We start from the raw sequence: 26,936 nt of genomic DNA on the forward strand, positions 1-26,936 counted from the left end.
TTGAATTGATGTTAATTAATTTGGTTCATATGAATTTTGGAACAACTATTCAATTTTTTTTAACATGTTTTATTAAACTTTGTTAGAATTTCAAAAGACGCAAATTTGAAGGCCTTACATTATATTGAAGGAGACATCTTGATTCGTCAGAGGAGCCAATCGACCTGTGTTCTCAGGTTTCTCGAAGCCAGAAGGTAGCAGATCCAAGGCCCATCAAGATAAGTCCTAGGTAACAATCACAAATTGCAGAATAAATGTTCTTCAAGAGAATTACAAATAGGTTCACAGAGCAGAATACAAGATAAGTTATATGCTATTTTTAATTTAATTTACCAGTAATTAAGTTCATTTTTCAAATTAGTTTTTATTCTTCCTAAGCTAACCTCTACAAATCAAATCATCGATTTCTTCGATATTTAGCAGGATAGTGATACATAACATGCAATAAAGCGAAATACACAACGAAACATTCACGACAGAAAACGGTGGCAAGTATCGGAGGCAATGTTCTTCAGCTTCTGGGTCATTTATCCTCTGTCTCATGCATGTCTCTGTCGAATCCGTTAATTTTCTTCTGTGATATGCATCTTTATCCTGTAATCGTGGACAATCGGCAGAATGCTTTTGAAAAAAAGAGAAAAAAGAGTCGAGTTCTGCTCATACGCTTTTCGGCTCCAGCCCGTTCATGTGCTTTTTTTTGTCTTAAGAAACGGGCTCCTTGGGATTGAGGAAAAAAGATAAGAATTATGTATTTATTTCATGAAAAAGGTTTTATATTTATGGACGCGTTGCCCTTGCCAACGTTTACTCCATAACGATTGAGATGGTTTTTTAAAATATTTTTTATTTAAATAATATTTTTTTTGTTTTTTAAGATTTATTTTTTATATCAATAAATTAAAATATTTTTTAAAAAATTAATTAAATTTTTTTAAAAATACAATGCAATAATAAAAAGAAAACACAGCCAGTGGAAGCTCTTTAAGGAATTAACCATCTGTTTATTTTTAAAATTTAAACAACATAGGATTTGGACATGCAAAAACCTTCTTTTTTTTTCACTCAAGCATTTTGAAAAAATATATAAAATAACACAATTTAAAAATATTAAAAAAATTAATACAATTTAGAAAATTATAAATAATATTTCTTTACAAGCAGTTAAAATATCATATGCAATAACCGTGTACAACGGTATAAACTATATTATTTTTTAAAATATTTTAGAAAATTATAAATAATGTTTCTTTACAAATAGTTAAAATATTATCTGCAATAACGGTATACAATAGTATAAATTATATTATTTTTTAAAATATTTTAGAAAATTATAAATAATGTTTTTTTACAAGCAGTTAAAATATTATCTATAATAGCTGTGTACAACGGTATAAAATGTATTATTTTTTAAAATATTTTTATATTATGTTATTATTTGTTTTTATGATAAAGCACAAAAATACTCCGCAAAAACCTATGTTAGGTCCAACACGCATGCGCCAACTCTGTCCCTCACTTGTCAAATCAGCAACACAGTACTCATAAGTCATAACTTCCTTAAGAGTTGCCAGTCCAAAATAAACCTTTCATGGCAGCAACTTTTACTGTCTCACTCACTCACACCCTCCCTCCCTCCCCTCCATCTCCACCGTTTTCTCTGCCAAAACTATCTCTCTCTCTCCAAAAAAAAGAGAAAAAACCCCTCCTTTGCTCCAATAAACCCTAGCACGGCAGCAGGAACCCACTCTATTTTCAAGAAACAAATTTCTCTCTCTCTCTCTCTCTCTGAAACACCACAACACATGATATGGGTGTTTGGCTTTTTATCCATGCCTCACTCCTTCTTTCCCTGCTATGCATTGCCCATTCTCAGCAAAACGACGACGCAGCAGTCATGCTGAAACTGAGAGACAGCCTTGTCAAATCGTCTACTCTCGGGTGGTCTGCCTCTGACCCATGTCAATGGGCCCACGTGGGTTGCACAAATAATCGGGTAGATCGTATCCAGATAGGCTACCAGAATTTACAAGGGTACACTCCCCCCAGAACTCAGAAACCTGACTCAGTTAACTAGGTTCGAGGTCATGTCCAACAATTTAACGGGATCATTACCGAGTTTGTCAGGGTTAAGCTCTCTCCAAGTCCTCCTTTTACACACCAACAATTTCTCTTCAATCCCTCCTGATTTTTTCACCGGAATGACGTCGTTAACCTCCGTCAGTTTGGATACAAATCCCTTTGAATCATGGGAAATACCGGAGAGTCTAAATGATGCGACTTCTTTGAAGGAATTCTCGGCGAATGATGCTAATGTAGCTGGCAAAATCCCCGAATTTTTTAACAACGATGTGTTTCCTGGATTGGAAAGTTTGCATTTAGCTTTCAATTATTTAGAGGGTGAATTGCCTCTGAATTTTTCGGGGTCTACTATACGGTCTTTGTGGCTTAATGGCCAGAAGAGTAATTCCAGGCTAAATGGCACTCTTTATATCTTGCAAAACATGACTTCATTGACTGAAATTTGTCTCCATGGAAATTCTTACGGGCCCTTTGCCTGGTCTTTCTGGGATGATTTCATTGAAAGATTTGAGTTTAAGGGATAATAGCTTGACCGGTGTTGTTCCTCCATCATTAGTGAACATTTCTACACTTCGTGCTGTCAATTTCACTAATAATAAGCTCCAGGGACCGACGCCCAAGTTTGCTGATAGAGTTTCTGTGGATATGAATCCTGGGACTAATAATTTTTGTTTGGATAAACCTGGTGTTGCTTGTGATGCTACTGTCGATGTTTTGTTGTCAGTTGCGAAAAATTTTGGATATCCTGCTAGTCTTGCTGACTTTTGGAAAGGAAATGATCCTTGCAGTTCCAATACCTGGAAAGGGATTGCTTGTGTTGGAAAGGATATTTTGGTTATTAACTTGAAGAAAGCAGGACTTACTGGTACCATTTCTTCAGATTTTTTTTTTATTTCGACATTGCAGGAATTGTTTCTTTCTGATAACATGCTCACTGGTACGATACCAGATGAGCTTACAAATTTGTCTGATCTTACTACTTTAGATGTTTCGAATAATAGACTCTATGGTAACATCCCTAAGTTTAGAAATAATGTGCAAGTGGAATATGCTGGAAATCCTGATATTGGGAAGAATGGCAGTGTCTATCCTCCCCCTGGGACTCCCGGAACTGCACCTGGCTCACCTTCTGGTACAGTTGGCGATTCTGATGGTAGTGGGAACAAGAATTTGGCTAGTGGAAAGATTGTGGGTTCTGTGATTGGTTTTGTTTGTGGTTTATGTATGGTTGGGCTAGGTGTATTCTTTTATAATAGGAAACAAAAGCGATCTAGTAAGGTTCAGAGTCCAAATATGATGATTATTCACCCCCGCCATTCAGGAGATCAGGATGCGGTGACAATCACTGTTGCTGGATCAAGTGCAAATATTGGAGCTGAGAGCTTCACTGATAGTGTTGGACCCAGTTACATTCATCTGGTCAGGACTGAAAATATGGCGATCTCGATTCAAGTTTTAAGAAATGTTACGAATAATTTTAGTGAAGAAAATATATTGGGAAGAGGTGGATTTGGGACTGTATACAAGGGGGAATTGCATGATGGGACGAAAATTGCTGTGAAGAGGATGGAGTCAGGAGTGGTTAGTGAGAAAGGTCTTGCAGAGTTCATGTCTGAGATTGCGGTGCTTACTAAGGTTCGACATCGCCATCTAGTCGCCCTTATAGGATATTGCTTGGATGGAAATGAGAGGCTTCTTGTTTATGAATATATGCCTCAGGGGACACTTAGCAGGCATCTTTTTTGTTGGAAGGTGGAGGGTGTCAAATCACTAGATTGGACTAGAAGATTAACTATTGGCTTGGATGTTGCTAGAGGCGTTGAATACCTACATGGGCTAGCACATCAATGCTTTATTCATAGGGATCTCAAACCTTCCAATATTCTTCTAGGAGATGATATGCGAGCCAAAGTGGCTGATTTTGGATTGGTTCGTCCTGCTCCAGAAGGAAAAACTTCGATTGAAACCAGACTAGCTGGAACTTTTGGATATCTTGCCCCCGAGTATGCGGGCAACTAAATTTTCAACTCCCATACTTTGCATGCCTAGATTTACCATTTGTCTTTTATTGTAGAGTAACCAATAAAAGAAATAGACAAACATATTAGGCTGTGAGAAAAGCATAACTGAGTGAACAAAAAGCATGAGCAGGGTAGGGGAGGATACCACAAAGAATTGCATTTAGTACTTTTCTATTTTGCATCTATTTGAAAATTCCTTTTCATGTAGATTTTAATAGCTGTAACATTGGGGAACCAACACTAGAGTTTTGTCTCCGTCAATGATCAACTATCTGCCATGTTGTTATTTCAAATATTTTGAAAAAATGAACAAACGAAATCTATTGATGATTGATAAAACATCTTTCATAACAATACAAGGAAATAAAGCTAGTGTAGTCAAAATGATGATCCACGTTATTTGGCTGCTTCCCCTGTGTTCTTTAGCAGATGAGCTTTCATGTGTCGTGTTTCACAACCCTGATCCATGGTGCTGTTATGACTTGTGCAACATTTGGAAGTATAGTAGTACAAGATTTCATACAATTATATAAGAGCCTCCCACACAGCGTTTGGTCCTTGTTTCAACACATAAATTTTGGTTATTGTGATCTTAGAATTCGATGCGTACTTGTAGCATAACTGCATTAGCTGAGATGAGTGATTCACTTTGCTTTATTGTATTTGTTGGGCACATTGAACTAGAACATATCTGTTCTCATATACTGTCATTTACGTATTTCACTCTTTATTTGTTTTCCTTGGTTTGCAGCTGCAGTGGGTCACTGGCAACCAAATAAATCTCTTGCTTTTCAAATGATGAATATTCCAGTCTTCTTTGTCTAGACTTGTCAGAATTTTAAAGAAATTATTTTAATCTTTTGTTCGATAAAAATCAGTCCTCTGGGAGGTAAACCTAAAATTTTCTGAATGTCTTGGCAGTGACTGGTCGAGTGACCACCAAGGTTGATGTGCTTAGCTTTGGAGTCATGTTAATGGAGATGATCACAGGAAGAAAAGCACTTGATGAGACCCAACCTGAGGACAGCTTGCATCTTGGTACTTGGTTCCGTAGGATGCACATCAACAAAGACACATTCCGTAAGGCCATTGACCCAACTATTAATCTTGACGAGGAAACCCTCGGCAGCATTAGCACCGTTGCAGAGTTAGCAGGCCATTGCACTGCAAGGGAGCCCTACCAAAGGCCAGACATGGGCCATGTGGTTAGTGTTCTGTCATCTCTTACTGAGATTTGGAAAGCAGCAGAACCAGATTCTGCTGAAGTACTCCTGAAGTGGCAGGCATTTGATGGAAGCAGCTCTTCATTTCTTCCCAGTGGGGATAATACCCAGACTCGTATACCTACTAAATTTTTTGGATAGAACAGCTCCTGAACACCTGATCTCTTTGATCTGCTTGCTTGCCAGCTGTTTCTTTCGATGCTTCCTCATCCCAATAGAACATTCTGCCACTCTGACAGTGTGATCTAAGGCCTTGTAATCATTATTCTATAATTACCGGATTTAGTAGCGTTATAATCAGTCGACTTGTCTGTTGTCAGTCTTCTTTTTTTTAATCCGGCTGATGAAGGTTCCATATGCCCGCGGGGGCCATCTATTTCATTTGTTTTTATACTCTTTTTTTTTCTTCCTCTTTAATTTTTCTTCATGCTTCTTTTATCCATGCCACCTCGTTGAAATAAATATAACAGTCAATAAAACAACTCGAATTTTATTCTCCCTTCCCAAAGATTCTGCTGTCCCTTTCCATTTCTATCACTACTGTCTAGAGTAAGATTGCAAGTCAAAAAGTTAAGTAATATTGTTTTGTTTAACAAATAAAATGGCATGTTAAATATAAAAAATGATTTAAGGAAAACTTATAGTTTATACATGCTAAAACTACAAGTACATAATAAACTTGTAAACATATACATATATATACATATATATATATATATAAAGACAATCATTTTGTTAAAGACTAAAAAGTTTTAACAAACATACTAAATATACATTCAAAAAAACATAAGATATTGAAAGAAATCCTCACATGCATGCATACTAAAAATAAAATAAAATAAGGATACTTACTTGTTAAACCACTTTAAAATTAATAAAATTTTATTGTTGTTAAGGATAAATCTTTTATTTTTAAGACTTTATTGTTTCTTTTTTAGTACAAAAGATGTTTGCAACAAGTTACTTGAGATTCCAACACCACCACTTTAGTTTATATACACTTCTAAACAGGCATTTGAATCAAAGAACATATGACTAAAATATCTCTTGATAAGATGAACTCAAGTTCTAGATTTGAAAGTTTATATGCACTTCAAAACAAGATATTTGAATCCAGAAATATACAACTCAAATATCTATTAACAAGTTGAACTCAAGCTTTAGGTTTGAAAGAAAAATCAAAGCATAAAAAAATACACTAAAAAATAAGATAAGAAAGAGTGTGTAAAAATTTGAAAAACTTTTCCTTCACCTTCTTTTATAGAAGAATTAATTCTGAATATAGTAGCCATAAATTTTAATTTTTAAAAATAAAATATTGTGAGTTTAAGCCGAAAACTCACTTTACTTGGGATATTTTTCATCTAAAAGTTTGGGTGCTTTTTGGGTATAATTTTAATTTTTTAACTTTTCACTTTATAAACACCAAGATATGTTCAATCTTGTAAAATTAGCCAGCAAACATTATAAAGTCAAATTTGAATCAGACTTGATTTATATAATAATTTTAGTAAATTTATAAAATCAGACTAAGTTTATCGATTCTGTATGACTTAAGTATGATTTTATTAATTTTTTAGTTTTAGTCTAATTTTACACGTTAAATATATATTAACTCGTAAAATTATATAATTTTATAAGTTAACCCGTGATTTTAAAAACAATATGGAGTACTTCAAGTGTGTTTGCCGGTGAAGATTCATGTTTCCATTTTATGAATTTACATATAAAAAATCAGGATAAAGTTTTTTAATTAAAAATAAAAAATATCTTCGTTAAAAAGTCTTTCAGCTGTTGCTCCAACGCCTAGATGGCTAGAATTTCTACTCTCAGTCAGAGGTTGGTCCTTGCTCGAGTAACTGGAGCGGTTTCTATCAAGACAATAACAATCAGATCACGACGGATATTCTTGCCAGAGGGCCTCGTATAGGTGCAGTGGCCTCCAAGCCCACTTACGGGAAGAGTATGGTGAGGTGAGAGACCAAATTAAAACATAAATTATATGTTTTTTTATTATCACATAAAAAAACATAGCAATACCTCATCAGACATCAATCTCGAACACAACCTTACTGCCTTTGCCACGCCACGCGAGGGTCGAGAAACCAAGCAAGCAGTCCGCCAGTATAGGGAGGCTTGGGCCTCTGTCACTTTTCAATTTCCGAGCACGGATTTGGACCAAACAAATAAGTCCAATCCACTACCAGTCAAGGAGTTTCTTGATGGACACGAGAGAGTATTATAGAGCTGCTGAAAACATTAGTTTTTCAGAAACCGTTTTTCAACAATTTGTCTTAAAATACTTCTTTTTATTTTTTTAAAAAGAAAAATCGTTGTTGGGTATCATCGGTTTCTCGAAGAAACCGATGTTTTTAAAAACCATGGGTATGTTTGGAATTGTAGCTCAAATAAAAAATTAATTAAAATTTACTTTTTATATTTTAAAATTATTTTGATATGATAATATCAAAAATAAATTTTAAAAAATAAAAATATATTATTTTAATATATTTTTAAGTAAAAAATATTTTAAAAATACCCCTACAATACTCTCATGCACCAAAAAATCAAATAACTAAATATATGACAATTATAAACTTAAATAGAGGTTGTCTATTATAATTAATCTCTTGTCAGTGAATGGTTTTTTAAATTAATTTTTTTTTTTGTTTGCACTCTACTTTCCAAAATTTTTTTAAGAAAAAGGTGTTAGTTTTGTTTTTCTTAAGAAAACTCCACACATTCCTTTATTTCTTTTTCTACGACTTATATACAACTCTTGTTTTCTTTGCTTCTGAAGGACCTCTCTCTCAGGAAAAATTGCTCAGATATGATCGTGTGAAGAAATGGTTGAAATGTCACTCTTTCCCATTAATCCACCAACAGGCTATGCCCAAACCGAGTTTTTTTTTTCTTCAAAAAATCAAATTAAAGTTAATTTTGTCAAGTCTATCTATCATTACCCGGTTAAAATTTACTTTGATTTCTTCTTACAAAATATACAAAATAATATTATTTTATTTTTTTAAATAATAATTTTTTAATACGAAAATGATATTATTTTTTATTAATTAAAATTAACACAACCAGCCCCCGATTTTATGCTCCAAGTAATGGTTATAATGATGCTTGAGAAATTTGACGGTAAATTGGTAATTTATAAATGAAACCGGACAAGTGCACGCACTGTGTTTTACGTTTGGGCAAAAGGATGGCTTTATATATATATATTCGGACTAGCTTATATTTATTTTAATTAATTTTTTAAAATTAGATAATTTTTTAATAATTTTAAAATTTATAATATTTAAATTGATTATTTTTTTAAAAAAATCCAGAACTTGTCTGTGGTGTGGTGTGGTGTGGTGTGGGTTTCTTCCCTTGACACAAACATTACGAGACTCGGTCGGTCAAATGTTTTACCAATGTCATCAAACCATATAAAAAGGATGCGCGTTGTTAGAACGCGTAGTCGCGTACCGCTGTGAAAAGTAAGAAGCAAAGGCAAAAATAAATACAGAAGCCTAGCCCAACCCGTTCCAATTTCTAACAACAAGGGCCTTGAATTGGAGGGTGGGTCAGTCAGCCCCCACCGACCCTTGCGTTGACGACCCTTTTATTTTTTGCGTGTCCAAGTGATGATTCTTCTTTTTTGTTAAATTTTCTAAAACCACCGCCCGTCCTCCCTCCCTCCCCCTTGACGGTTCGTATCTTGATCGTTTCAAACTTCAACGGTCAAATATTCAAAACCCGCAGCAAAGCAAACACCTCCCCCATGACTCATTATTTATTTCAGTCAACATTAAAATAATTCTTAAGTTTTCGAAGTTGAACGACCGTGTCAATCTAACACATAATTAACACGTACAAATCTGTATAAAATTCCCATCCAGTTACCATTAATTCAATTCCTTAGCACAAAATCAATAACACGTTCATTCTTCCAACCAGAAAGAGGTACCGCTCGCTACGTACCATTCCTTCTTTCTTAAGTTGGTTCTTTCAATTAAACATCAGGTACATGATGATCTCTACATGGAGAAAGCGAAGAGCAGCACGACTAGCTGGCAAGCAGCGGCTAGAGAGCGAAACGGGAGACATTGAGGTGACAGTACCGAACCATTTTCGATGCCCGGTATCGCTAGACTTGATGAAAGATCCGGTCACCATGTCAAGTGGGATTACTTATGATCGTGAGAGCGTTGAGAAGTGGATAGAGGCTGGCAATGTGACCTGCCCCATAACAAACAAGGTCTTGAGGAGCCTTGATCCGATACCAAATCACACAATACGTAAAATGATTCAGGACTGGTGCGTTGCGAATAGTTCTTATGGGATTGAAAGGATTCCAACGCCTAGAATTCCTGTGAGTTCTGAGGAGGTTTTGGAGATTCATTCCAAAATTAAAACAGCTTGTAGAAAAGGAGATCAAGCTGGGTGCCAAAATCTGGTTGCCAAGATTAAGGCACTAGCAAAGGAGAGCGAACGTAACAGGAGGTGCCTTGTGGCTACTGGAACGGCTGGTGTTTTGTCATCTGCTTTTGAAGAGTTTTCAAAAGCTTCTTTCAATGATAACGTTGCAGTCTTGGAGGAAATACTGTCAGGTTTGGCGGTACTTTTGCCTCATGACAAGGCCACGACTTACCTTGGCTCAGATGCATCTATGGATTGCGTTGTGTGGTTCTTGAAAAGTGAGGATTTGTCTACGAGAAGAAATGCAGTCCTGGTGCTAAAAGAGCTCGTTCCATTGGATAATAGAAAAGTAGACACGTTATTAGAAATTGAAGGAACCATGGAAGCTCTGTTTAAGCTAATTAAGGCACCCATTTGCCCGTCTGCAACAAAAGCTTCATTGCTGATCATTTATCATATGGTCATGTCGTCGTCTCCAACAAATGCGAAGATCATAGATAAGTTTGTTGATTTGGGTTTGGTTTCATTGCTGCTAGAAATGCTTGTAGACGCGGAAAGAAGTATATGTGAGAAGGCGTTGGGGGTTCTTGATGGAATTTGTGACAGGGATCAAGGGAGAGAGAAGGCATACAATCATGCTCTCACAATACCAGTTCTAGTCAGGAAAATACACCGAGTCTCAGACTTAGCAATGAAGTTCTCCGTCTCTATTTTATTTAAGCTCTGCATGAATGAGAAGAGAGGAAATGGCGGTGTTCTTGTGGAAGCTATTCAAAGAAATGCTTTTGAAAAGCTTTTGGTTCTCTTACAGGTTGGCTGTGATGAGAGAACAAGGGAGAAGGCAACTCAGCTGTTGAAGTTGTTGAATGTTTATAGAGGCAGAGTGGATTGTATTGATTCTGTGGATTTCAAGAACCTCAAGAGGCCCTTCTAAATCAAGGCAACAGCCAGTATAGTAGTTTTGTAGACGAGGGTGTTAGGATCTACATTTGATCATGATATACAGCTTCATGTGCAAAATACAAAAATCTTACTGTAAATAATTAATTATAGCATTCTAGATTTTGGCCCAAATTTTTTGTACTCTGATCAGATATGCATAACGTTTACTGTTCCAAGTTGGAGCAATCCAAATTGAACATATTATAATTGAATCTGATGAGAAAAATTAAAATGTTTGGTAATACTACTTTGTTGTGTGGCTAAACTCATTTTACATCATGGGATTTCATCAATTCAACAAAGAAAACTTTTCTATTATCAATATTTTTTTATTTTGATGAATTGGATATAATTTTTCTTAAAAAAAATTGAGTTGCTGGATAAAAAAGAGTAGAACGATTGATGATATTAAAAGAAATGAAAACAATCATGTACTCGAAAAGATTACTTAATTGACTGGGATAAATTTTTAATTATAAAAAATTATACTTAATTGACTAAAATTGAAAATACATAAATTGATAACATATAGCTTTTCTTTAACAAATTAGTGAAAACAAGGGATGTAAATAATTAATGGGTTTAGCCAAAAATTTCACAAGGAATTTAAACAAGTTTCTTATTTTACTCATAAAAGCTTGAAGTATCTACTTTGAAAAGACAACGTTTTTTTAATGATTATACCCATTATCACATGCATATTAATTATATTGACAAATTAATTAAATGATATGGCATCGATTTCATAGTAAAATAGGTTAATATATATTCTTTTATCATTTTATAATATTTTTATCCCATAGTTTAATTGGTTAGTACGTGGCTCTGATGAGCTGAAGATAACGGTTTTTGGGATTAATATTTTTATCCCATAGTTTTATTGTAATAATGACGGATTTGGTCTTGTGTTTTAAAGTTGTAATTCCTAATGAACAACTTATAAGGTTCAGCTATTTTGTTTTGCAGCAATAACATTACCATTAGGTTATTTTTTTTTAAAATGTGGATATCCGGTTTAATTTGTGCACACCTCAACTAATTTTATGGATCCTGAAGTTAATGACCATGTAAGTTTTCAATAGTCTTGAGATTTGTAAGACTCGAACTTGTGATCTTTTAAAAGTAAACCTAAAATCTGACCAGTTAATCTACATGCTTCAAAATTAAAAATAAGTTACATTCATGAGGTTAACCTTTCAGACTTTTTCCTGAGCTCATACTAGCACAATCGCTCTGCTATTTTCTTTTTCTTTTCATTGATCTGTACTAGCTAGTATATAGAATCAAAGAATCGTGAAATCCAGCAGTTAACTGATAGATATCTTTAAAGCTAATAGAAGGCTAGTTTTACCTGTAGCATTGGATCATCTTCAATATGAATAATTAAGTCCAGGAGAACCGAGTTAAGAGTACGATCTCTGGAATCTGCTTGTATATACTGAACAGATCAGCTAGTCAATGCGCGAATTCAACCTGGAAATCTTTTTCTGAAGAAAGATAGGCGATTGCCTTTAATTTCTTTTTTCTTTTTTTGAGGAAAATAATTGCAATAAATTGTTCGTTCAGTTGCAGTGACCATGAAAAAAAATAACTGGGTTTAAATTACGGGAACTCTTGAATAATCTTCCCTCCTGTGAAACCTGATCTGAGTTATATATGGAGTATAAGATTGATCAGAGGCATGTGGTTTGACTGTTGCCATCAATTTATTGAATTAAGGTCGATTGTGACTGATGTGAGCATTGATTTTAAGAAAAGACAATTCAACGATGCTTTTCCAGAAAAACAAGGGAGAAATTAATACTCTTGAAGAGCCTTTATTTTTCTGGGAGCCAAATCAGACCAGAATCAACTATTTCGAGAAGTTTAATATTGCACTTGAAATGTCTTTGAATATATTTTAAAAGTGTGTTTAATTTAAAAAAATATAATTAATATTTTTTTAGTGTTTTTTTAATAATTTCAATATGTTAATATCAAATCCCAGCCTTCCCCGGAAACCGCTTCGCGAAGAGAAAAAATTTGAGAGGGCTTGTTGGGTTGATCAAGGCCCAAAGTAACTTCAAGATCGTGGCCCATGATCGGACACTTTTACTTTTGGGTCTGAGTGAATTAGTTTTTCTTTTCTTTTTTTTGATTTTCTGGGCCGCATCGACGTATCCCGAATTATGTTCAGTCTATTTCCGAGCGGCCCACTCTTAATGGAGGAAAGAAAAAGGTAAAGGATGTAATTGACAAAATGATATTTAAGTTTTTACTAACTGACCTAAACATGCTCTAAACTTTGGATTAAATTAAATTTAGTCTCTAAACTATATTTTTCATTTAAATACCTCAAAATATTTCTTTGATAAAAAAAAACTTCCCTTAATTTTGTCTATAGATGAATATAGCCTAGAAAAAAAAACTTCCCTTAATTAAATGAGAGATGGAAAATATATAGTCACTAGCTAGCTACAATTGCGTATTGGATTTTTTTTATTGGTCTCAATACATATATAAAGAAAAAAAAAATAATGCATGTAAGGATGATTTTATCATTTCATTATTACTTTGCACCTGCAAAATAAATTGTCAAGTTCCACCGTTCCATATTATAAGAATATTTTTGTTGGAAATTACCCTTCTTAATTGACAAAATCAATATATTAATTACTAAATGAAAAGAAATTCTTGCTACTTTCAGCTAGTTTAATACCTGTTTTGTGAATTAATATTTTTCCAAATATAATATAAAGTAATTTTATGAAAATAAATATTTCAAGATTTAGACGCCAAACAATGGAGCTAAATTGTTCAAACATCTCCAAAACTATATATTTGACCATTTTGATTGGAACCCTCAAAGTTATTTTTTTATTTTATTTTGACATTAAACTTTAAGGTATTCTGATAGACATATTCTGCTACATTCCATCCGTTTCTTAAGATCACCAAAGAAATCATAAAATTACCAGGTGTTAATGATTATCAAATTCTAAATTATGTTTTAATCATAGTTTCATTGAGGACTGATTTTCTTATATGCTTTTTTGACCTATTTTTTATATTTTATATATAAAAAACATATGCAACTCATTTGTTATTTAACGGGAACAATCGATGGAATGTAAAGAAAGCAGTGTCATAGTTCAGGGGTTGAAATAATAGTAATAATAAAAAAAAAACATATAAGCATGAGACGTCATCGAGAGGCTTGTAGCTCACGAAGCGTCTCCATAGATTAGCCTAATCAATGGCGACAAGGTGTTACGATGAGGATTTTCTCAACACGGAATTTAGAGAAAACATACAATGCCAACAAGTTTAATAACATATAAATTTACGGTTATTTTCGTTCCCCCTCTAATTCGTGATTCTTGCCTTCCTTGTATAAGCTTATAATTTTCGTCATAAAAAATAATGAGAATTGCGTCAACAACGTATTTAGCTAGCATTAAAATCCCCATGGAAATGCTGGATTACCTGCTGACGACGATCCATCGCTATGGGGAAAGTAATTACGAGGTTGATGAAAAGGATTTGGACTGTAGACTTGCATTTGCCATTGATCTAGCTCCTCTCCTTTCGTGTCTTTCAAACAAATAAGCTGATTCTCATACCCGTGTCCATCTCCATGGCCATTGCTAAGGATCTGAGGGTAAATCAGCAAGTGCTTTCGAGGATCATTTGAAAAAGAATCAAGTGAAGCTTCTAGCAAGGCCTCCCAGTTATGATCTTCTCCATCTTCGAGCTGAATTAGATTTCCCATCTCTTCATTTCCCATCTCATTTTTTTTTGCAAAACCTTTCTCGTCAGATTTCTCGAATCCAGAACTAATCTTAATTAGATTATTTCTCTGAACAACTTGATCATCAGCTGTTGAAGTTGATTTAGACTCAACCCATGAGGATGGTGATGTAGTAGATGTTGATGACTGATCAGTTAGCTGCCACATCCCATTGAGAAAAGTCTCGAGAGCCTGAATATGTATCCGTGGAATTTTGTCTATAAAAGGGTATTCATATGAACCACAAAACCCTTTAGCCTTGCACCAATCATAAAACTCGCAAAGCTGACTCGCTTGCGTAGCAGATTTCTTGTAAATCCCGAAAGCCGAAACACAACTGCTGTATGGCATTTCAAGCAAATTATCCAAAACCAAAACAATTTCTCTTCGAAAAGTTGTGTAACAAATGAAACTATCACGAATGATAAGTTTCATTGCCAATTGGACAATCAAGCTCCTAGCAGCAACCCCAGTTGGTCTACAGTCCATCACTCGGTCTATTAGGCTTTGAAGTTGTGGCAAAAGTTCAAGCTTTCTACTCACCTGTTTTATTTTATGCTGTAAACTCTCATGCATTACTTCTTCTTCTGTTCCCTTGTTTTCCAAGGAAAAGCAACCAAGAGATTGGTCGAGTAATTGTGCGTAGGACCTAATAAACATGGTGTGATCTTCAGGATTTGAAGATGAATCGTCTTGGAAATGACATGGATAGAGAGAGAGCAAACCATTGGATCTCGTCCATAATAGTTCTGCTCGAAAAGGGCTATGTTCAGGCAAGGACCTGAGCAAACGGTGGAGGAGAAGGAGGCATTTAAGAGCAACTTTCCAGGATCGAGTTTTGCCCAAACGGCGAGCGAAGCTAAGAGAAAAGGAGCGATACGATGAGGGAGAGATGGAAAATACCTTCAAGAGCTCGTGTACGTATTTTTCAGGCAATGATAAGTCATCAGGAGCAGTTGCTTTGACAATTATGAGATCAACATCACAAAACCCTCCAACTGTGGCTATTTTGGCGTAACTTACAGAGCTGTGCTCCTTTAGAGCAAAAAAAACTTGCCTGAATCGCTTGTGCATGTCTACAAGAGGGAGAGAGTTGAGTTTTGAACGGCAAGGGGTGTTTTTGTTAGGGATCAGAAGCCTAAAAAGTAACGGCATGAACATAGGTTATTAGCTGGATGGTATAAAATGCCATGACATATTGTTTAGCACGAAGTATCCTCGGTATGCTCGGTGCTATAACTACGAGGAAAATATTTGTTAGCTGCTGTCACATGGGAGTGGAAGTACTCTGCGCTGTACAAAAGAGGGACATGAAATATTAAATAACAAGTATATTCTTCCGTGCTCCTCGGCAGATTAATATTCATTTTAATATCAAATTTTTTAAAAAAATATAAAGAGTATAGTAAATATTTGAAGTGTCATGAATATCCAATAATAATAACAGATTCATTAGGCTTGAATCTGAAAACGAAGCCAGACTCAATATATTGGGTCTGGCTGTTAAACTGGTGGAGATTTTAAAGGGATAGAAAACAAATAAAAAGGTTTCAAATCCTTAACTTATCAAAGTCTCATAGGTGTCATTTCTTTTCTTTATCCTTTACTTGTTTGCTGAATGTTCATGCTTTACTGGTCGGTGCTTGAAAATGCATGGTAATGAATGTTATTACTGTATCCTTATGAAGATTATTATCATGCATCTCTAAGTATTCATACCCATTAAAATAGATTAAAAAAAAAAACTCCACTTGAGGTTTGATGTATAGAGATGAATCTGTTGAGATTCAAGGCTAAGTGCGAATCGGTATGAGAGTCTTGTTTAGAATGCTCGAGTTTTTGGATGGAAATACTTGAGTTAAAGCTTGAAACGTGGAGTTAAAAATAGTTTATGCTAGAAGTTGCTGTTTTTTTCTGTTCACATATAGCCTGTTTTGATTTTTAATTGTTTTGCCTAGTCTGTTTTGATAATTCGTGGAGATAAGATTTTTCTTTTTATTTTCTGCATACTTTCTGAATGTTCAACGTCTGCATTACCAAGTTCAAGTCTATAATACAAACAGACAATTTGGAATAAAGAGAAAAAAGACTTAACCCCCACCCGCCCAACACACACGCACGCACCAACTGTTAACAACAAGGCAGTGCACTTTATGATTTAAAGATCAAGTGCAAGAACTTTAACTGCTTCTTAAACCCAGCCACTACACCGTGATATTTTATAACGAACTAAGAATTTAGTTCTTATCTGCATGATTTCCCACTCTAGCACGTCCCATAGGGAAATTGTTTTGATTTAATTAGTAGTGCAAGGACTAAAGTTTAATCCAGCAAAAATCTTAGCTTTAATCCTAACTAAGAAAATCTGTCAGGTCCATATTTTGGATTTCTCCATGAGAAGAATTTGTATCTTAAGCAACTTTAATCCTAATTTTCAATCTTTCCTAGCTTTTGACATGTTAATCTCATCCAAACTACAGGAGCCCTTTCAGTACTCATCCCTTGTATTCTCATCCAATATTTCTCTGACCTGTTTCCTCTAGTTTTAGGAGTTATGATGATCAGCATTAACCTGAAAATCCGCATCTGAATCCATATCTCCTTAACAAAACCTAACACCATTGTCCTTCGAGATCTCTCCATGGCTATCCATTTGGATTTTACTAGAAACCAACACACAGCTATGAATATCAGAGGGATTTTAGTAACACCGAGAGTGGCAAAGAAACTAAGAGGGAGATGGACGACAAATTGGGAAAGCATGGTGATAATGGTTCTTGGGAAATTTTGCCTTCCCCGTTTAGATACCTCACAGGATTGTTTGTGTGTTTTCACAGATCATGAACTCCTCACATACTATTCAATCATCTCGACAATAATGTAGTTGACCTAGTCAGAACAGATAATTACCAAAACTAATGAAATGGTATTAAGCATTTTTTCCCCTCCTGATGTGGTTAAAAAATATAAGCGATAATACAAGAAATTCTTCTTGCAAATACTGAATGAAGTTAGTTGAAGGAATAATTTAGTAGACCAACATAGTTTAGAAAAAGATGCTTCCATTAATAGTTCAGGGGAATACCTGACACTGAAGAATTTAAGTTAAAGTGCTTTCTAAACAAGCACGACTCTTAAATTTAGAAATTACTTGCTAGATGGACAGGGGAATAAGTGCAACATTAATATACAAACCAAATACCTGATTTCAAAGCTCTTTAAGAAATTCAGAGTATGTAATGGGCTTTTATGTCATTGAATTTGGCAAGGAATGGATGCTTTGTGTTATCAGTTAAAATTTCACAGAAGAGAACCATGAGCGCATTCTGCAGAGTTCATAAAAGATATAATAAGCACAGCAAATAAGCCTGGAAGAAACCTGTTACAAAATTGTTCCCTTTAAAGCATGGAACGCACAGAGTCTTTTCCGGTCTACTTGCATAAAGAAAACTCTCAAACCAAGGACCCAGCCTCCCGTCTATTTTGAGCTAAAACAAATAAGAGGAATGCTGCGATGTGGAATCTCTCTACGGAATCTGGTGGTTAGCAATTGCACGACAATATTTACATGAGACAACAAGACCTACAGAAATGAACAGAACGACAAAAACTATATATCATATGCAAAGGTTGGATCTTGGATTTAAATGCATGTCTCCAAACAGCTTGTAGACGGACATATCAGCTTTTACCGTGCTGTGAACGTCGGCATAATCAAAGACGAATGAACTAGAAAATGGCACTAAATCAAGTGTGGTGGTGTGCCAATTAAGTAAACAAAGTTAATATCATATTGATATAAGATTTTGATGTCTCTACGACGATAGCCTCTTCCATTCCTAAAGAGCTCCAGAAAACTCCCTCTTGGACATCGTCTGCATACAATACTGCCAAGTCAAATATCAAGCCAATATATCGTAATCATCACATAAAGTATAGCAGCTAAAATTGACAACAAACAGTATTTGAACTAGTCCATGATGATGGACAGTTTCATTCACCAGTAAAAAGTACTGTAAAATACAATTAAGAGAACTCACCAGAGCACACCAAACTACAAATGTTATCTTTACTGAGACGTTTGAAGACGTTGCTTTTTATCTCAGCAAAGTTATTGGATACCAGCAAAGCATTATTGTGAGCAACTATACAAGTTGATAAAGTAATTGCCTGAGCGAATAAAATGAAAGAATGAAGAAGAGTAAAAAATAAGCAAGGAGAACAAAGAGAAAGCTGGCTTATTTGTTCACTTCTATTTTATGGATACTATATTCCTGCGACTGTTAAAAAACATAAAAATTACAGAAAAACGATACCCATAGCAAGGATATTTGAAAAAGCCGTAGCTGAAGCTTGATCAGAGAAAAATCTCAAAATCCAGAATCTCATATTTTCTGGTGAACAACTTGCAAGCCCTTCTGAAGAACTGAATAGAGCCTGCGGTGCATCCCCACCAAAGCTCTGACGACACAGTTTGTAAAATATCTGTATTGAGGATAAGCAATAAGTAGGCAAATGATTAAAATCAATTAAGCACGTATTACAATCTCTCAGGGTCATTTTAGAGCAATTCTCATCAATCATCAAATAATGGTCAATAGAAACACAATCTCAATAGTTGTTGACACGGTGATATGAGTAATCTGGACAGAGGAAGATTATTGTTTCGGATAGAAAGCCTATAAAACCATCCTCAGCCAAAACTTATCCATGGCTGAAACCTGAATAACAAAGAAGACAAGAACCAATGGAAAAGTTCAGGAGTTGTTTACAAAGCCATTCCCGTTTCATCTTAATTATGTTTTAGGATGTTGGAGAAATTTCTGGCACCACAACACTTGTCCATAGACTAGTTAATACTGCAGCAATCGTGTAAATAACAGTGCATCCTTCGATTACCTGTTCGATCCGAAGGTACAGCGCCAAAAGCCAACGTAATATATCATGTAGTTTTATAAATTTTATTACCTTTTCATGATAAATTTTTTCTAAATTCAAAATCATTCAATAAAAAAAAATTAAAATTGATATCAAATTGAAAAAAAAATGTACGAATTATAAAAAATCTGGGTTAATCATTTTCATAGATATAGAAATCTATTTATTATTTTTGTTCAAACATTATAGATACAATACAAAAACACATAATTACGATAACCATAATAATATAGAAACTAGATTATCATAATAATATAAAATTGTATCATCTTTACAACGGCGGGACATATAACTAATTATAAAAGTGTTTCACATGCTTTTTAGTGGTTGCTTGAATTTGACTGATGCCCCAACTTTAACCTATCAAATCATCATAATTAATTTATAAAATCGCAATGTAGGGATGCGTATTTAAAATCATCCAAAAATAGGGTTTAGTTTTTGTTAATGTAAAATATGGTGGTAATGCTTTGTAATTGTGGTAGGGATTGTTTCCATCTGTTATCACCGTTCAACTGGGAGAAGCAAAGAAAGCCACACATATCTTCCTTGACAAGACATATGGACGCAAAAGGAGTTCATGATGACTTTTTATTATTATTATTATTATTATTATTATTATAAAAATCGATGTAATATTGAAGTTACTGTATAATTAAGTAAATGGCCAAAAAGAAGTTTAAGAGAATATAAATCAAATCAAATTCAATAAGAAATAACGGGAAAATTAAAAGAAAAATAATTTAAGATATCAGTTACTCTGAAATAAAATGTTGTATGGACCCTGAATAAATCTAAACTTATGATAATATAGAAACTAGATTATGATAATTCAGCGTTATGTGGTTTATAGGCTTTTCGGCTTCAGCGTTATTCATCGGCTCAACTGATCATTCTTTGTCATTGATATAACCAGCAGGTGAATCGCCAGTTGAACTGATATATCTTTGATAAAAAATTTTCAAGAATAGTATATAATTAATGTATGTACTAATTATGAGCTCCTGTAGAATATTAAAGTTAAGAAATATTTTATCTGAAATTTCAGTACAGTAAATTTGCCAGGAGTAGAAAGATAAGGGAACCAAGTCCCGGATTGTCCAGGCCTTTCATCGGGAACCAAGTCCCGGATTGTCCAGGCCTTTCATCGCGTTCATGCAGAATCGATCCATTTCAAAATCTCTATTTGAATGAAAAATCCAATGAGAAATGACATATAGGATTATCCATGGAGATACCTTGTTGTCGAGCCAAAGCTCAGTGGAGACCAAATCACTGCACACAGGTTTAAAATGTTCTGAAACTCCTCCCCTGCTCTGTATAAAACCCGATTTCCGATTAAATCAGGATAAGGCAATATTCTAAGCGGAAAGGGGATTCGTTTGTCTGCTGTTGTATGTGCTAAGCAAACCCTTCAGCTACCACTATCTTCTTCAAGTGTTCCAAAGGGCCGCCTAGGTAGTAGTCTCTGTCTTGACTGATCTGGGGAATGATTTCTACCCTGCAAAGCTTCATATTATAGTACTGTTTTAATTGGAGGTCCATGGATGCCCAGGAATGGAGACCGAATTTTGATCATGGAGAGGTCAAGACGGCTCGGGTGGTGGTTCGGGTCGGAGACGGTGGATTTTACTTTTTCTAGGCAGCACATGCAAATAAAACAAGTCTAGACGACTAGGAGTACACATCACCAATTAATTAAAAGAACAGTCAAATTTTCCAGGACATGTACAAAACCATTTATAACTGATACATCAAGAAAGATTTTACTGGGAAACTTTTGAGAAAAACATGCAGTTTTTTTAATATTTTTATAATAATTTTTTTTTGTTATTATCAAATTAGTTAGGGATATATATTAACTTTTTCAAGAAGAAAAAAAGAAAGAGATATACAACGGAGATTTTCTTGAAAAACAATGTGATTTCCTTGAAGGAATGCACGGTGATAAATGTGAGTGAAAAAACGATAATGATAAATCGAAGCTGCCAGCTGCCTTTCGATTAAAAAGAAAGAAAAGAAAAGGAAAACCTTAACAAATCGTTTTTACTTTTAAAAAAATCAAATTAATATTTTTTATTTACACTTATTAAAAAGAAAAAGAAAATAAAAAAAATCTATATTAATATATTTTGAAACACAAAACATTAAAAAACACAGAGAGTACAGCACTGACCACACTGCAAAACAGGCTGTGTATGTTTAACAAGTTTCGGAGCGAATACAGGAATTCCTTTCTCTGTACCCTTTTCATTTAATTACCTTTACATATAAAGACCCTCGTTATGGCCTATAAAGTCAAGGCTGTCTCTGTAGTTTATTGTCTCTTTTCTGCCACAATTCAAAGGACAAAATCGGCATTCACATTTCCATGATTGAGGATAAATTATGACTTGCAATTTCGAAAAGGCTGACTTATTGGATCAAAGTGAGGCTCAATAAAACCAAATCTCTTTTTGTCAAATCCCCAAGATTTCTTTTCCACCTCACGACGATCTTTTCACGAGTAGAGAAAAGAAAACTCGTAACATTAATAATAATAAATAAATAAATAAAAATAAAAAAAACAAACAATGACTTGATGGTGCTTTTTCACGAATTATATTTTTCAAAAAAAAAATATCAAAACCCTTGTATTTGTTTGTTGTTTTTAAAAATATTTTTAGCTTTAAAATACATTAAAGAAAATCATTTTAAATAATAAAAAAAATGAGAGCAAGGAATAAGATATACTCAGTTTTCATGAGTACAAAGCTTTGAAAATATTCCTTGTCGATGAATTTCGCAGGGAAGATGAAAGATTCACTAAGAGTAGACTAATATTGAAGAAAATTGACTGTTCTGATCACATTAAGAAGAGAATTAAACTCTCTCCAATTCAGAATGAAATAAATGGGACAGTGAAAGGATTATGAAAGTGATCATCATAATACACTACACTATTTTGTATTTTATTTATTTTCCATGGCAAGAATAAACGGGCATGGGCAAGCTCAGTGCCATCTCAGGACTCCACAACAGAGTTAACTCTTGTTCTTTTATAGTTCCGTCTGTAGAGAATTTTATGTTTTTTTTTTATATATAGTATTTTCCATAATAGAGAGATATTGTACAATACATTCCCGCCGCGGGTAGGCCACTGCTGTGCTGAGTAGAGCAGTAAACAACATTCACAACGATTTCTCTTTCCTTTTATGCGCTCTCTCTCTCTCTCTTTTCTTTCTTAATTTATCTTGTGCATGCCTTGTATCAACATAAACCTTTCATATTCCTTGTGCTTTCCCTTCTCTCTTTTCTCTTCTTTTGCTCTTTTCTTTTTCACAACCTCTGTTTGCAAAATTCTTGGTTTTCACTGAATTGAACCGCCTATCAACGACAGTACAGTTCTATCTCAAACCATAAGAAATGGTATGAATTCTTTGTCTTGGATCAGTTTTAATTGTTGCTACTTCTTTCACTCAGTTTGATTGGTTTTTCAGCAATTTTAGACTCTTGGACTGTTTGCTTGTTTCTCAGTAGAGAGAAATTTAAGAAACTCGGATGTCTGTTTTTGTTGGTTGGAATTAATTTCAGGCAATTTGATTTAATTGACATCTTTTTTTATCTTATCAATTTGTGATTTGAATTATTGGGATTACCCAGTTGTTGAATTGAATTACAATAAATAATATTTGATGTTCTTTATTGTTGCAGGTAGGCTGCAAAATTTATGTAAAAAACACAGATTGGCTCACTACTCTTCTCCATAGCGATTTCTTTGATTCTTGCAGCAACCATCAAGAACGTAGAAAGAACGAGAAAAACGTGTTCTGTATTGATTGCAGTGTTGGGTGTTGTCGACATTGTATGGAGTCTCATTGCCTTCATAGACAACTCCAGATCTGCAAATATGTTTACCATGATGTTGTTCGCCTTCAAGAGATTCAAAAACATCTAGATTGCTCTAAAATTCAGGTTTTTTATTTATTTATTAATAGTTGTGATGGAATTATGTATCTTTCTTGATAAAGAGTTAGAGAGTAAGGATTTCTGATATAGAAGTCTTTAATGGGATTAAATTTATCAGATTGTTAATCTTTTTCTGTTTTTCTTATCTCTCAATCCTGCCATTCTTTCATTCACCCTTTTGATAGAATTTTATTTGCAAATGACTGGTTATGGTTTCTGAAGGAAAACTAATTTGATTCGGCAGACCTATAAGATCAACGGTGAAAAGGCTATTCATCTGAAACCACGGCCTCAGTCTAAAGATGCAAGACCATCCACGAAAGCAAAGTTCGGTGCTTCTTGTGAAGCATGTGCGAGATATCTGCAAGATGTTCCCAACCGTTTCTGCTCCATTGCATGCAAGGTAACCAGGATTAACTTTATAGTATCGGCATCATTTTATTGCTTTATGTTTCTTCTATTCCCACAATATTTTCATTCGAATCGAAGGACTGGCGCCTTGCTTGCTCAGGATCGCAAAGAAATACCCCTCACGGTGATTTCTGATTGTATTTTCAGGTTTCAGCTGTTTCAGTAGAGCTTAAAGATCAAAACCATGAAATCATCTCCTTATCAATTCAGGAATTTACCAACCTTTCCTGGAAGGAAAACCCCAATGCAGAAAAGCATTCAAGTGAGAACGAATCGTCACTTTCCTTGACTGATATGTCTGAGGATACTCAAGGCTGGATGAATTCAGCTTTGAAACCAAGAAGACAATTGCAGAAGAGAAAAGGCGTCCCTCGGAGGGCGCCACTATGTTAGTCAAAACAATAACCATGTTCTTTTCTTTTTCTTCTTTCCCAGATTTTTTTTTTTTTATATATATATATATATATGATACATTTATGGTTCATATTAAGGTACTTAATAATAATAATAATCCACAAATAGCCTTTAAGAACATATCACTCCTAGGTGGCCCCCATTCGGAGATAAAAGGTGGGTTAGTTGAGATGGAGAGCCCACAACAAGAAAAAAATCACTCGAGGCTGTATAGCTTGTTTGTGTGCGTGGTATATAGAAATAAATAATAATGGAGATGATGAGCTTTGCATCTGAATCTATGCTGAAGAGTCTAAATGGTTTTGGTTTCACCAGGGTAGTATGCTTGTTGAAAAATAGTTTTTAAGAAATTATTTTTAAAATTTTTTTGTAATTTTTTGTTATTAAAAAGTTGATTAACGAAAAATATTTTTTGATCAACAAAAAACATTTTAAAAAAAACAAAATTGACTTGATTTCCAGAAAAGTATTTTCCTTTTATTTTGGACAAAAAACACTTTACAAAAGTTGTAAAAAAATTAAAAATATCATATTATTTGCTGATTATGTCAAATTTAGTCCTTAAACTTTTAATTGCTTTATATTTTGTTTGAATCTTTTTTTTCTTCAAATTCATGCTTTAAAATTTGATTTAATTTGATTTTTATATTAATTTTGGTTCTTATTTTTATGATTGTTATTTACTTTTTTCTTATCATTTTTTAAATTGAATTTTTTTATCTATCAAATTTAGTCCTTGTTCTTTTGATTATTACTTATTTTATTTAAAATAATTTATGAAATTGTAATTATTATTATTTTAATTTCATCCTCTTTTAAATTTTTTATTTGTTATATTTTATCTCTATTATTTTGATTATTATTTATTTTATTTGAGATAATTTATGAAATTAGTTTTTGTTCAATTCCATTTTCATTCAACTTTTTAATTTGTAAGATTTGTTCCTTATTATTTTAATAAAAGAATAAAACATTAATAAGTTATTTTTTAGCTTATTTTTTATAATATAATCAAATATTATAAATTATTTTTCAATTTATTTTCATGACACTACTAAATACCAAAAAATAATTTACTTTTTTAAAATTTATTTTTAAAAAAAATTATTTTTTTACAAACAAACGGCGTAGAACTTAGTTGTGTTGTTATTTTTGCCGGTAGTGTTTTTAATTCTATGTAAAATGGGATATTTCTCATCGCAAGAGTGGTAAACATTTAGCTGTATGTATGCGTGATTATGATTTGATTCCACTTGGGGACTCTGTTTTTTATGGGAATGTTTCTAAATTGGTTGGCATGCATGTGTTTGCTTTTTCTTCTCTTTTTCTCTAATGTGTTAGCCCGTCATATATCGAGAGGTTTGTCTCAATCTCTGTCGAAATTGGTAAATATGGAGTTTGCAGCTTGGTCTTTAGTTGCTGTCCGATTTGTCCAGTTGGGGCCCTCTCCTTACATCATGGGAACAATGTTTTGTTAAATACTGTTATCTTATGGAAGGTGGCAGACAAAAAGGGCCGCCAGAATAGTTCATAATCAGTGGCTCAGCCATGAAATACCTAAATAGCTACCTCTATGAGCATGTTGCACATGGATGGTTTTCCCGTTTTTTCTTGGGCAGGCATCTCACTGTGCCTCCATGCCGTACTCGTGGATTTTCTATTCAGCTTGTTGTAGAAAAGCAATGGGCTTGGTGTTCAGCCTGTAAAAATAAAATAAAAAAATAGGGTGTCATTTTGGAGAGTTTATTGCGACGAGCTTTTGAAGTTTGAACTGATGCAATGACCGTCTTTTGTTCCTGGGTGTCATGAAAACAAATACTGTGGTTTCTTTTGACCGGCGGCAATGTATAGGGTTTTAGGTTATCGCCGGAAAAAATGGAAGTGCTTATAGATCACGAACTGGTACATTGTTAACGGGTACATTGTTAGAGGATGCGTACATTCATCATTATAAACTTATTCTATAATCTTGTTTGTTTGATGAAAAGTGAATTTTTAAAAATTACTTTTTAAATTTTCATATTTTTATTTGTCATTAAAAAAATTACTTAATAAAAAATATTTTTTAATTAAAAAATATTAACTTAATTTCTAAAAAATTACTTATAATAATGAATGCATACATTCATCATTATAAACTCATTCTAAATCGGGGTGGTGTAAAGGGCAAGAGAGAGTGTCATTAATTTCGTTCTTTCTTTTTCTTCAAATTTTTTAAAGCAATTTGTTTGAAAACAATACATTGTGAAAGTTTTTCCAATCCAAAAAGAATAATTTTAAAAAATGCCATTGGGTTTTTTATTTTACCTTTCAAAAAAAAAACAAAATATAACAAGTAAATAATTTTTTTTTATTTCTATTTAATAGCAAAAAAAAAAGGTATATCCTCTATATATGAAGCATGGAACCTTAAAAAATTTTCATCGGTCTAGTAAAACTAGTTTTTAATTTGATTTTATTTTAATTTTTATTTTTTAAAAAAATTTAGTTCGGTTGTTTTTTTTTTTCTCAAATGAGATAACTCTAATATTCATATTCAATACAATATGGGACATGCTATTTTTTTCATGTATTTCAAATACTTCTCAAATATATATTGAATTATTGAAAAATAAAATATTTTTTTAGATATTTAGTGTTACTTTAAAAATATATTTTTATTTATATTTAATACCTATGGATACTTGATGGATATAAATCAATCATTCTAAGATAGAGAAAATAGGGTATTTTTTAATGATTTTTATATATAATAAAAGTCATTCACAATTTTTTTTT

At 33.6% G+C, this 26,936-nt stretch overlaps 3 protein-coding genes and 1 pseudogene across 3 annotated transcripts; 3 read left to right on the forward strand and 1 right to left on the reverse strand.

Moving 5' to 3' along the window:
• The first annotated feature begins 1,600 nt into the window (after positions 1 to 1,600).
• Positions 1,601 to 5,823, forward strand: LOC133705024 (receptor protein kinase TMK1-like; annotated as a pseudogene).
• A 3,407-nt stretch (positions 5,824 to 9,230) lies between these two features.
• LOC133705099 (U-box domain-containing protein 21-like) lies at positions 9,231 to 10,810 on the forward strand. The gene has a single exon (XM_062130194.1). It carries the CDS (start codon positions 9,345 to 9,347, stop codon positions 10,668 to 10,670), a length of 1,326 nt encoding a protein of 441 aa, XP_061986178.1. The 5' UTR covers positions 9,231 to 9,344; the 3' UTR covers positions 10,671 to 10,810.
• A 3,134-nt stretch (positions 10,811 to 13,944) lies between these two features.
• LOC133704426 (putative clathrin assembly protein At2g25430) lies at positions 13,945 to 15,545 on the reverse strand. The gene has a single exon (XM_062129242.1). The coding sequence runs from the start codon at positions 15,519 to 15,521 to the stop codon at positions 14,115 to 14,117; it is 1,407 nt and encodes a 468-aa protein (XP_061985226.1). The 5' UTR covers positions 15,522 to 15,545; the 3' UTR covers positions 13,945 to 14,114.
• Positions 15,546 to 22,518: 6,973 nt separating this feature from the next.
• Positions 22,519 to 24,278, forward strand: LOC133705035 (protein RGF1 INDUCIBLE TRANSCRIPTION FACTOR 1). The gene is made up of 4 exons (XM_062130130.1): positions 22,519 to 22,793; positions 23,079 to 23,339; positions 23,578 to 23,736; positions 23,892 to 24,278. The coding sequence occupies exons 1-4, from the start codon at positions 22,791 to 22,793 to the stop codon at positions 24,135 to 24,137; spliced, it is 669 nt and encodes a 222-aa protein (XP_061986114.1). The 5' UTR covers positions 22,519 to 22,790; the 3' UTR covers positions 24,138 to 24,278.
• The last annotated feature ends 2,658 nt before the right edge of the window (positions 24,279 to 26,936 follow it).

The sequence above is a fragment of the Populus nigra genome, chromosome 10, assembly GCF_951802175.1.
Source record: "Populus nigra chromosome 10, ddPopNigr1.1, whole genome shotgun sequence".
NCBI lineage: Eukaryota > Viridiplantae > Streptophyta > Magnoliopsida > Malpighiales > Salicaceae > Populus > Populus nigra.

What these genes read in the sequence shown, in the direction of transcription:
- LOC133705035 (XM_062130130.1), top strand. An exon ending in TAGATTGCTCTAAAATTCAG is followed by an intron (nt 23,340 to 23,577) that starts GTTTTTTATTTA and finishes TTGATTCGGCAG; the next exon opens with ACCTATAAGATCAACGGTGA. An exon ending in TCTGCTCCATTGCATGCAAG is followed by an intron (nt 23,737 to 23,891) that starts GTAACCAGGATT and finishes TTGTATTTTCAG; the next exon opens with GTTTCAGCTGTTTCAGTAGA.
- LOC133705099 (XM_062130194.1), top strand. Translation starts at nt 9,345, where the DNA reads ATGATGATCTCTACATGGAGAAAGCGAAGAGCAGCACGACTAGCTGGC.
- LOC133704426 (XM_062129242.1), bottom strand. Translation starts at nt 15,521, where the DNA reads ATGCACAAGCGATTCAGGCAAGTTTTTTTTGCTCTAAAGGAGCACAGC.